The sequence below is a fragment of the Siphateles boraxobius genome, unplaced genomic scaffold, assembly GCF_051911475.1.
Source record: "Siphateles boraxobius isolate OS27281-9 unplaced genomic scaffold, OSU_SipBor_1 48, whole genome shotgun sequence".
Lineage (NCBI taxonomy): Eukaryota > Metazoa > Chordata > Actinopteri > Cypriniformes > Leuciscidae > Siphateles > Siphateles boraxobius.
Window position 1 is genome coordinate 6108190 of NW_027509119.1, and position 13224 is coordinate 6121413.

Genomic DNA, 13224 nt, shown 5'->3' on the forward strand with positions numbered 1-13224 from the left:
ATTTTCTCCATATGCTAACCTGAACCCTTCTATTCCCCATTGTCATATTGCACTTACTTTGTGCCTAGAAAATATCTCATGTTATGTTTTATTTTCTGCTGCTGTATAAGGAGCAGGGCTGCTGTGTGTGTGTGTGTGTGTGTGTGTGTGTGTGTGTGTGTGTGTGTGTGTGTGTGTGTGTGTGTGTGTGTGTGTGTGTGTGTGTGTGTGTGTGTGTGTGTGTGTGTGTTGTGATTATAGACATCCACAGTTTCATTGCCCCATCCCCAAAGAGAGATATCTAAATAATAGATATGGGCAAGGGCAGGAAAACTGTCATCTACTCGCAGGAGAGGAACAACGGCACTACATCCAGCTTATTGCATCTGCTTCCCTCTGCAGAAACGAGAAACCAGCAGCACACATAAATCCTGAAAGCAAAACCCACACTACCTCTGACAAATGTAAGTATACTGGACCTCCCATGAGTTCAAATATAAATACTTAATAATATCCACCTTACACCCCCCCCCCCAACCACACACACGCACGCACGCACACACACTTACACAACTTTTAACACCGTTTAAAATAATTTTACTTTAGTATATTTTCTACAAATATATTTTCTAAAAATATACTTGAAGTGAAAATTCAGTTTATTTTTTAAAAGTGTATTTATTTGCACTTTATTAAAATATATTGTAGGTATATTTTAACCTTGTGCTGGAAATGATCATTGTAACAATGCATTGAAAGTATACTTTCAAAAAGCATTATAGTATATAATAGTATTATAGTATACAATAGTATGTTGTACATAGTATAGCTAAGTATTATTTGTCTTTTAATGTGCAGTTGTTATTGAAGACAAAGTGTGCAATTTGTAGTATACACTTATAGTCGGCGTCGATAGCCTCGTAGGCAAGTGCATGTAGCGACATGTAACGCCGTTGTGCTTCGGGAGACCCGAGTTCAAGTCCTGCCTAGTGGACCTTTCTCGATCCTGTCACTAGGGCACCTCTAGAAAAATCACTGTTGGTTTATCTTTCCTCGACTCATCTCTTAAGAGTATGACTTGTGTCTGGGTGTAAACATACCTCTCAACACATCCATGCTTCGTTTTGACAAGCACATGAAAGGCATTGCATATAACATCGTGAAAGGATAGTTGTGGATTTTTTAACTGAAAATAAATAAATAAATAAATAAATAAATTAAGGAAAGGACTTGTTGAATATAGGTTGAGAAACATCTTGGGATGTTTCAATTTCTGCAACACCAAACAAAATTGTTACCAGGTTCCTCAAACAGTCATTTTTCCACAAAAACATTTGCCATTGTTCAGCAAGCGGATCCAACCAAAATGCAAAATATTCCATAAATTCATTATACTATACTTTAGTATATCGGATAGTTTCAACTTGATCTATCTATCTATCTATCTATCTATCTATCTATCTATCTATCTATCTATCTATCTATCTATCTATCTATCTATCTATCTATCTATCTATCTATCTATCTATCTCTCTATCTATCTCTCTATCTATCTATCTATCTATCTATCTATCTATCTATCTATCTATCTATCTATCTATCTATCTGTCTATCTGTCTGTCTGTCTGTCTGTCTGTCTGTCTGTCTGTCTGTCTGTCTGTCTGTCTGTCATTTTGCTACAATCATTCAAATTTAATTCAAAGTCAGGAATTTAACTGGACTTTAAAATACATTCTCTGTTAAATTCGGAGAGATGCTCGACTGGAATAGAAGAAAGTATTTTAACTTAAAAAAATACGTCCTACAAATTGTCTGGTAATCCTTGGTTTAGCCTCGAAAGGTCAGCGGCCAAAAATCGAATAATCAAAAAATCTAATCAAAAACCTTTTGAACTTTCAACACATTCAATACTTCACCTCCACACAATACTGTTTCAGGGGTAACGCTAATATAATAACTGAATAATATAATCTCAGAAGTAGTTCTGCAATGCTAAAATAAGTATCAGTTCCTCGCATGCAGTGGCTTTGCACGCATAGGTAACATTGCTTTTTCAGAATCTCAAAAAGACTTTGATCATCTTTGGATGAAAGGACACATTGAGCCAGGACACTGCCAACTGAATGGCTGAATGGAATATTGATCTGAGTGACTCCTATTAAACGATTAGATAAGAGGAGATGTGTTGACATTGTGCTTTGCTGCCCTGTGTTTACAATGAATGCGGAGATCACAATTTTTCAGAGAATCTTTTTGGCAGGCCGCCTTTGCAAGCACACAAACGCATCAGCTGACGTTCTTAATTTATGGCTTCCATGTTTGGTTTTGTCTATCATTTGCTATGCACTGTTAAGTTGTAAACCTTTGAGTTGTACTTTAACTACATGCATGAAGTAGTTGCAAAAGCAAATATTTCCCAGACTTTTGTGGTAGTGTGAGGGTGGTGGAAGTGGGTGTGCATGTAAATTTAATGGCAAACATCCCTCTGGCCCAGCAGAACTGTAGATGCTAATGAGGACTGGCAAGTTGAGAACAGAAAGTGCCACTCGTCTCTTCCCTTGATACACACCAGAGAGAGAGAGAAAGAGCGAGAGAGTTTAAAGAAAACATCTATGCCATCGACGCACACAACTCCCGCTACAGGGAGAATCCAGACATCATTTGAGAATAAAATCTTTGACACGTGAACTGCAAAGCTGTTTACCACCATGTAGGGAACAACAGTATCAATGGAGTTTTTTAAAGGGATAGTTAATCTCAAAATGAAAAATTTGCTTGGTATCTGGCATTGTTTCAAAGCATATCACTTTCTTTTTTCTTTGGAAAATGTCCAAGCTGCTCCTTTCCACATAAAAGCATACTGTACAGTGACCTGGTGCTGCATTCATATTCAAATGTGGCACATAAAAAAACATTAATATAAATCACACCAAAGCCATTTTTTCTTGAATTCTGAATTGTCATGATGTGCCGGTTCAGAATATGGGAAATTGCCCATTAGATTTGAGAGCAACAATTGAAGGTAAGATTTTCAAAGAATAATAACTTAAATTTTAGTGTATTTGGCTGAAAATTATGATATAAAAACATTACTGCTGTATTATTATTATTATTGTATTGTATTTTGGCTACACTTTATTTCGATAGTCACTTTAGACATTCTACTAACTATAAGTAACTTTTCAACTACATGTCAACTAACTGTCATTAGAGTATTAGTAGACTGTAATAGACTGTCAGTGGACTGTTAGGTTATGGTTAGGTGTTAAGGTTCGGGTTAGTAGAATAAGTTGACTTGCAATTGCTAAGTTACTTATAGTCAGAAGAATATCTGTTGGGGGACCAACAAAATAAAGTGTTAGCAGATATTAAGCAGACAGTCTATTAATACTCTAATGACAGTTAGTTGACATGTAGCTGCAAAGTTACTTATAGTTAGTATAATGTCTAAAGGGGACTATCGAAATAAAGTGTTACCTATTTTTTAACCCAGTTTATTGTTCATTGACTAGGCCTATTAGTATGCCATTCATGCATTTATCTCCCCCAAAAAATTCAAACATTGAAGAGACGTTTACACAACATAATTGTGTAACTAAAAACTGAAAATTTTGTAGGCGTTTTGGCCAATCATTTACATTACAGCAGTGGTTTGGGGGCCTGAAAACTTTTTGAAAATTCACCTTCACATAATGGAATGATTTTCTATTTAACTATGTTCAAAAAAATTATTACTGCAAATAATTTAATTACATTCTTTTTTTCACTTAAGTTCATGTATGGATTAAATTAATGAGGTCTGAGTTTGCCTCTTTAGAAGAGTTTTCTTTTAAAGTCTGACCATCCATAAAGAGAAACTCATTGGGTTTGTTAAAACATGAAAAGCATTGCTTGCAAATTTTTGCACAGCTTATACCGAACATGACAGCTGCAGTTTCATTGTGATTCCATGCCTTTGTTCTGTTAGCTTTGATATACAAGCAGCAAAATGAGATTCAAATCTGAGTTCAGATCACAACTACAATATTAAAGCTAATAATTCAGCACATAGTGAACCTTGATTATTACCAATATTTAATGCAGTCGGAGACACATTACTTATTTGTCCCTCAGGTTTTTTCTTCATAGTTTTCGGATTATGTTATGCAACCTGTCCATTTTGGCATCTGTCTAATTTGACTGGTGTTAACTAAGTTATGGCCACATCATCCTGTAGCCCAAGACTGGTTGTCCCACTAAAGCTAAGCCTGATCAATACCTGGATGGGAGATCTCCTGTGAAAACTAGGGCTGTGTTCAAAATCGCCCCCATACCCTTAATCACTATTCCCTACATTAGACTACTATAGTCCCCTTGAAGGAGTAAAGAAAAACGAGCGAGTGAATTCGGACACTGAGTGCGCCGGAAGCGCTGCTGCTTTTATTTAGTTTGTGTTTGCTGTTTAATAATCATTTGAAGCTTAGCAAACTGGCAGCTCCAGTCGGAATGAAAATATAACTGTCATGGAAACTGTGTATAAACCTCAATTTAACAATTTAATAATTAAATAAAAAGGAATTAATACCTTTATGATATTATGCTGTACCCACATTGGACCAGCAGTTTTAATAAATGGATGGGATGGATGATTCAGTTGCGGGTGCCTGTGGGAATTCACAGTGCATTATGGGTATTTTCTAGTCATTGAGTGTACATCAGTTATACACTTGTCATTGTGGTGCATTATGGGATTGAATGAGTGCAGTCGATAACGTCCACTCTGCTTACAGACACCACTACAAATGGCTGTTCCCTTCAAATAGTGCCCTACTTAAGGGTATAGGGGGCGATTCAGACACAGCCTAGGTTGCTGCTGGAAGAGGTGTTAGTGAGGCCAGCAGGAGGTGCTCACCCTGTGGTCTGTGTGGGTCCTAATGTCCCATTATAGTGTTGGGGACACTATACTGTCAATAGAGCACCGTCCTTCGGATTAGATAAAACCGAGGTCCTAACTCACTGTGGTCATTAAAAATCCCATGGCACTTCTTGTAAAGATTAGAGGTGTAACCCCGGTGTCCTGGACAGATTCCCTGCATTGGCTCTTATCAATCATGGCCTCTGAATAATCCCCATCCATTAAAGCCATGGCTCTATCACTCTCTCTCCTCTCCAGCTATAGCTGGTGTGTGTGTGTGAGCGCACTGGTGCAGTCGTATCATACCTTTAAATACTGAACACTGGTGCGTGAGGAGAAACCCCTGACATGATTGTGAAGTGCTTTGGGTGCACATTTAGTAGCGCACAACGGGGCTAAAGACACACCCTCAGAAAAATGGGATCTTCACTACTCTAATTGTATATGATTGCAGAAACAAATATGGTAACAATCATTAGCTAAGCATTAATAAACATATCATTCATCATTAATAAAGCATTAATAGACATTAATAAGCAGTTTATAAATACAGCTATAAATGCTTTATTCTTGATTTATACGCATATCTATAATTTTTAATAATTGTATTTTCATTATTTATTAATGATCAATTTAGCATTATTTACAAACATTAAACAAAGCATTATTATTTTGCTTTATTTACAAACCAGTTATTTAGGAGGTGTCAGTGGTTCATAGATCACTTAGAAAGTTTAAGTAAATGATTAATAAACTATTTAAATGTCCATTCATACATCTTAAATAGTTATATGTTCTGTATCACCATTGTGTTTGTTTTCGTTTTCTGTTTAGAAGATAACTGAGGCTTTAAATCACCTTTGTAAATGCTTTACAAGGCATAACTAGTCCTCACTTTAGATGAGCTCACAAAAATCGTAAACTGACCACTACTAAATGCTTTATAACTACCTGAATTAACCATGAATTACAGTAGAAATACATGTTAATAAAGCATTTATTAACACACTAAGTAACTATTATGTCTGAATAATAAGATGAGTGAATGTACATTTAAATAGTTTATTAATCATTTACTTACACTTTCATTGATCTTATGAACCACTGACAACTCCTAAACAACTGGTTTGAAAATAATGCAATACTTCATTTAGAAATTATAAATGATCATTGATAAAGTATGAAAAATACAGTTATTAAACACATTATAGATATGGTTATAAATTAAGAACAAAGCATGTATAGCTGTATTTATAAACTGCTTATTAATGTCTATTAATGCTTTATAAATTATGAATTAACTGTTTACTAATGCTTAACTAATGATTAATAGTGTGTAGTTGTTATAAAGTTACCGGCAAGGTGTGACTTTTACCCCACACATGGGGTAAAAGACTCAATAGCATGGGGAAAAATGCACAGAGTATTAATATAAATACTTTAGAAAAAATTATGTTTTTTTTTATAATGTCTAAGTTAATACTTGTTAAAAACAATCACTTTAGCAAAGTCTGCACTATTTTCAGTTTATTTTGATATAATTAATTTTTGTTCAATAAATATAGTCTACTGTCAATAAAATGTTAAAATAAAACTATACATTAAAAATACAGAAACAAAATTATTTTAAAAAGTAATGATTCTGAAAGTATTGAATGAGATGCATTTTTAAATACGATGGTTTCATTATAAAAATGGTGATTATCTCTAAGATGGACACCCAATTTAATAAACGATATTTACCATCTGAAACTAACCATGTCATGTCAACAAATGGAAAAGTCAGGCAGCTTTTAATTATAATTATAGTGCCTTTAGCCCCGACAGCAGGTCAAATTACCCCAAATACAATTAATTTTACATATACTTCTGTTATTGAAGAACTGTTGCTATATTTTGATTGAACAAAACTGATCGATCATTAAAAAGACCTTTTTCTCAAAATATGTTCAATAATTTTAGTGATTCTCATTTGCTACTTAAACCTACAACATTTAAAAAAACATCAAATGACAGATCAAATTAGCACAGAATGAACTTTGTGCCACTGCATCAAGTAGTAGCAAAATTTTCACATGCATCGTGAAAAGCGGATGTTTTGGAAAGAGATGCAGCAAGTTTTAGTGCCATCTAGTGGTTTAGAGGAGAATAAAATCAAAAGAACCTTTTACCCCGGTGCGCTTTTAGCCCCGTTGTACCCTACATAAGAAAAATGCGTTATTCATTCAAGTTACAGATACATTTGCACCCAAATTATCGTAGAATTTGATTGCTCGCACTGCTCTGACATCAACTGTAAAAACTGAAAGACCTACCGTAAAACTTCAAATAATTGCCCAGGCTTTTATTTTCCCAAATCGCCGAACTGCACCGGCTTGTATTTGAGACAGGCGTCTATATGAGACAGGCCTTTATAATTTAGTGTTGAGATGTTGTTCATTGAGATGTTGTTCCTAGAGTCTCTAATCTCCAAATGCTCCACGTGAAACTGCGGTCTTCCGACCTTGTTCTATCGTGTCAATTGATTTTAATTAATATGCGCGAGGGAGAGAGAGCAAGACAGCGCTCGTGTTGTTTGAAGACGTGAGAGTGCGCGCGCGCGAGCGGGGTCGCTCTCTCTGCTCGTTTGCGCCCTGTCAAGCACAGCAGTCATTCTTTTCTACATCACTCATCGATCAAAAAAGGCTTTGGCGGGCCAAAAATTTGCTTTGGCGGCCGCCAAAAAAGTGGACGATCTGACGGGTTTTAGAAGATTGAATACAACTCGAAACTAAAAAACAGACCGGGCCTCTATTTGAGACCGGAATTTATTTACCCAAACCTGTCGCCACACTCGGCTTGTAAAAGAGACAGGCGTCTATTTGGGACTCGGCTATTATTTTAAGTTTTACGGTATTTATTTTGCCATTGTAACTATGCAGAACTAGATGTTTAGTTATAATTATTGTATCCACCAGTTCCTCAAGTTAAGAGCAAATGCTATAAAATAGGGTGTGATCTTGAAGGAATATAATTGTTTGTTACTTCAGCTACATGGCATTCGCAAACAAGCGTATGAGCGTATGCCATGTATCTGAAGAAACAAACAGTGAGTTGTACTCTAGAGAGAGCACATCTGCTGAACCAAAGCACTGACACAGGAATTACCTAACCTGTCATGACAACTATAGATGTGTCTCTGCTTACAGGAACATTGGTACAAGGTCTTGTGTAAAAAAAAAAAAAACTTTGAACAGCAGAACTCACAATTTGTCGTAGCATTTGTTCTTTTTACTGCCATTACTTATAAATACTGAGAATATTTACTGTACATGTAGATATAAAACAGTTGATTGTATCTAGATATGTTCCAACATATTGGCATGTCCCAAAAATGTACAGAGTTATTTCAAAATAATCTCAACCTACAAACCTGAGACACTAGAAAGAAATACAGCAATAACGTTGCCAAAGCTTTGCTACATAGTAGCAATTATGGCTTCAATGTGTGCATTGGTGCCGATGCAACCTTCAAGTCAAGACAAAACCAAGTATACCTTGCACAAAATAAATCTCAGTACAGTGTAGATCCTCATTATACACAATGCAATATTGGCCACATGTGGCTTATCAATATGCACAAGTACAGTAGCTAAGAAAAATGTTTAACATTTATCATAAGATGTCGAAGTCAAATAGAGACATCCAGGTGCTTAAGCTTTTCATAATTCCTTGATGCAGTCTTAGTTCCACATATTCTTCTTCAGTCCCGATGGTACCATCATAAGTTGCTACCAGGCAACATATTGGTGATGGTCCAGTTCTGGCCAGTGCATTTTTGGAGGGTCAGCTGAAATCCAAACTCATTGTCGTTGTTCTCCACGAGTTCAAGGCATCGCTTTGACTTTGTATTCTGGATGGAGCCTCCCTGAAGAACAGAGAAAGAAAATAGATATATTTCATTACAGACTCCCTCCACTGTCCCCAGGCATGTTCCTGTATGGATGGAGCTGTCAGAGCTTCATCCATCTTCCCCCAATGTGGATAACCTTTCACAATTCATGATCAGAAAAATCTCATCTGCCATTACAGTGTGATCTCATAAGAAAATGTAGTCATTCATACATAGCTTATACATCTTTGTGTTTGGGAAGATGCTGGAATGTAAAATTTGGACAAAGTGACAGCATTTAAAAGGTAAAGGCATTTACAGACCTTTTGGAATCTTTAGAACAAATGTAATATTTTTATAATGTCAATATTTTTGAGCCCCTAACCTCATGCCTAAACCACTTCGATAAAACGCTATAAAACACATGCATATTTTGAATTGACAATAACTTTAATTACAGATTCTAAAGATAAATGAAAGTTGAAAATCATCCCCAGATCTCGTCCACCAACGTAGTCACATCTTATTCAAAGGCCCAGTTTACACCAGCTATTAAGATGTGTTTTGGTCCATCAGATCACAAGTAGACGAGGGAGACACATTCCCGTTTACACCTGGTGTTTCAATCCACCTCTTTTTTGTCTACTTTCAGCCACTTCTATCCTGATTTCTTCGAGAGGAGGGTCTAAGGGCAGGTAAATAAATGGGCTTTTCAGATCTTTCAATCTAATGGGCAAAATAAGCTTGTGCAATTTACATATGAATGCGAGTAGAGACGATGGAAAACACACAGAGAGCAGCAGCTTTAGTTTAGTCTATAACAACCGCAAGACCAGACAAAACACTGTAAGTGTGTGTTAGAAATCAGGAATGGAGAGATAACTTTGTGCTTGGTACATTTTTCATCTTCAAATTAAACTTGCATCCCCAGCCGAAAAGGTTTAAATCCCGTCTGGGTAGAGCTCGTCCCATAATGTTCACGCATTAGATCAGTAGACGGAGAGAAGACGGTCTTCTTGTGGCTGTTTGAACACATTCGATCACATGAGCGTTTACACAACAAAAGCAATCCAGTCGAATGAGTTTTCCACTACCTCTGGAAGAGGTCGAAAGTGGACAAGCTCAAAACGCTTTAGACCCCGTTTACACCTGTATTTGGTGTCGTCCACTTGTGATCCCATCGACCAAAACACATTTTAAAACCAGGTGTGAACAGAGCCAAAATGATTTGAATGCCACTTTGTCAAAAGTTGGACAGTTTCAGTTGGTCAAAAGACACGCATGAATGAATGAATGTGATGTTATTTACATCAAGTCTGTGGTGTAATGCTTGAGGCTGCAAATTTTTACCATTTAAATGAATGCACTGTTTGACTGGGCTTGAATGAAGTGGATATTGATGATTAAATTACAGGCTTTGGTTACACTTTATTTTAAGGAGTCTTAGTTACAGTGAAATTATACATTTAAGTGCTGAGTAATATTAGCAATGTACTTACTATAGGGTTAGGGTAGGATTAGGGCTTGCACTTTATTTTACAGTATGTACACTTACATGTACTTACAGTGTACTTACTGTACCTAAGAAAGTACTGGTAATATAAGGTTACTACATGGGGTCAGGTTAGGTTTAGGGATAGGTTCAGGGTTAGTACCTAGTTTTTGTAAGTACTATAATACAGTATGTACATGGGGAACAGGACTGTAAAATAAAGTGCTACTGGGTTTGGTATAGGGTTAGTTGCAAATAATTATGCATAATTGTAAAAGTACATGTAACATACATTAAAAGGACAGTGTGAAATAAAGTGTTACCAAGGCTTTTTAGGTATGTGCATTACATACATAAGATGGCATTAAGCATATTTGTCACTAAACCTAAACCTTTTAAACCTAAAATGATTCATAACATTTAGCACATCTCTAAACTTTTTAATCTGTAAAATTAGTTTAGATTGTTGATATTGTTAATATCATATTGATATTGTATAATTGATAGAGATTCGCAGATGAGCTATTATTTCGTCCACAACCGCATCACAAAACTCATCCGTCCGCACCAACATTTTTTGACCAATTTTTTTATTGATTTCATGTACTATTCGAATTTTCTGAGATTTTATCTGAGATTTTTTTCTGAGAGAATAACTTTTGCACGATATTCTAATTTTTCGAGTTTCACCTGGATATATCTTTTTTCATTTGATTGGTTCAAACGCCACCTGCCCGAATTTAATTAAAATGTTATTTTTCCTCACGTCCCCCGCCTGCCGGCTGTAACCGCCGACCGCGCATCTCTAATAATTGACATTATACATTAATTATGTATATTTTAGTATTTATGTAATCATACGAAAATGTATGTGTGCTAGAAGAACGGTTAAATATATGATTGCTAATGAGACATGAAAAACATGTTTTGCATTAGTAGGTAATTCAAACTTTGTCAGGGACAGTACTTGAATTAATTTTCTTTTGCACTATATTTGTTTAGAATTAGAAAATGCTTGTGTTAAGGTAATGCGAAATACTACTAATTATTTTGATTTAGTGATGAAATTCGACAGTCATAATCATGACAGCATTTTTGGGGGTTCAAATTGGCTCATGAAGAGAAAAACATGAGCAGGTTGAAGGTTTGGGTCAAACTTTAGAGACATCAGGCACATCAAATTCATATTCATATTTCATCTCCTCTTCTGAAAAGGGCTTGATAGAGTCACAGCTGGTGTATCTGCGAGGGAACAGCAGCGCTGCAGGCTTAGACATGAGAGAAGAGGCTAAAAGCTAGAAGGAAACAGCCGCAACTGATCTCAAGCCGGGGAGGATGGGACTGCAGGACTGAGATAGGGTGGCTGATTTTTTCCACTGCCAGCATTCACTTTAACCCGCTTTTCACAGAAGAGAACGCCTGTGGCCTCAAGACCCGGGTTTATGCGGTCTCAGTCCCTCTTTGAGAGGTGCTCAAGGCGTCTGACACAGCTGTGGTCAGGAGGTCTTCAGGTAGAGGCTTACATTCACTATAAGTTTCTTTAAGAAGGGTTATCTGAAGCCTATACTGTGCTGCCTCTACGTTTATGAGAACAAGATATAAAGCTACAAGCATTAGAGTTTAACAGGTCAATAGTATCCGTGCTATTTTATCCCTGTGAAACCCTCCCGAACAACTTGTGGTGATGTTTGATGATTTGTTTTAGGCTTTCTGACCCCAAGACTCTTTCTGTGATCCTTGGAGAGTCTTTGGCCACTCTAACTCTCCTCCTCGCCGTGCATTAAGACAATATAGACACACGTCCTCTTCCTGGCAGATTCGTAACATCTTTAGTTGATTGGAACTTCTTAATTATTGCACTGATGGTGGAATTTTCTTACACCCACTTTCTGTTTTGTGAAGCTCAACAATCTTTTGCTGCACATGAAAACTATATTCTTTGGTTTTACTCATTGTGATAGATGATTTATAATATACTTTGTGTTACCTTATATCTATACTCTTGTGAAACAAGAAGTCAGGGCTGGATCATTTTATATTCCTAGTCAGCCTGGTGTGCTAAAAATAGTAATTATGAAAGAAAATATACTTCAGAAATATTTTACTCATAAGAATTGATAGGGCTACCATTAACTGTGGCCAATGTGTATTAGAGAAAAACTTTTATTTAATAATGTGATTCCCCTCCCCCTTGAATAAAAGGTCAGACTTGTGTGATTTTTTTTAATGAAAGATCAAAAAGATAGCTTTCTTTGATCATGTTTTTACCAAGGATGGGAATAATTCTGACCACAACTGTGTGTGTGTGTGTGTATGTGTACTTTTATTTCAAGTAATGAAAATGTTTTATGGTTTTAGTTAATGAAAATAACACTGGCTACAACTGTCTGAAATAAACTATTGTGAGAGTGTTCTAATGTCCATTTTACGTGCTAAATTCAGCATCCATTCAGTATTGAAGTGGTTTTCTCTTTCCCAATTCTTACTTTAAAGATAAAAAAACTTATTCTGTCCTATATTATTATTATGTTTCAAATTACAGTGAACACCTGTAAGTCAAAGATAAACCCAGAAAAAGGGAAAAAAAACTGGCATGCGACTTCAGTGCATCTCATGATGCTTTCTTCTGACATTAGTCTTTAGAGTCCCAATGACTTTTGATTAAAAAGTTGCAAGACTCAGAATAATTCATGAAACTTGGCAAGAAGCCTCAGACGTAATAATTAACGTCGCCCGTTGTCAGTTTATTGATACTGCTGACAGTTGCGCAGCTGAATGTTTTGAAAGTTATTGATTTCAAAGAATTATCCTTAAATTTGAGCTTGAATCATCACACTTTTTGAGCAACTGTGGGTTATTTCATCATTAACCTCTTAATTCTGATGGCCATTTCAACATCTTTAGGTTTCTTCAAATTATTATTTTTTTTATTAACTTTGCACATTTTCTTACTTGACAAATGCAATGACACTTAAAGAAACACTCCTA

At 36.0% G+C, this 13224-nt stretch overlaps 1 protein-coding gene across 1 annotated transcript in view; it reads right to left on the minus strand.

Annotated features, from left to right (window-relative positions):
- Positions 1 to 8121: 8121 nt before the first annotated feature.
- The window catches only part of galnt18b (UDP-N-acetyl-alpha-D-galactosamine:polypeptide N-acetylgalactosaminyltransferase 18b), a 159337-nt gene continuing 154234 nt past the window's right edge, over positions 8122 to 13224 (minus strand). Inside the window, exon 11 of the mRNA XM_077201769.1 lies at positions 8122 to 8780. Coding sequence (XP_077057884.1) covers positions 8634 to 8780 — 147 coding nt within the window. The 3' untranslated portion in view covers positions 8122 to 8633. The remainder of the gene's footprint in view (positions 8781 to 13224) is intronic.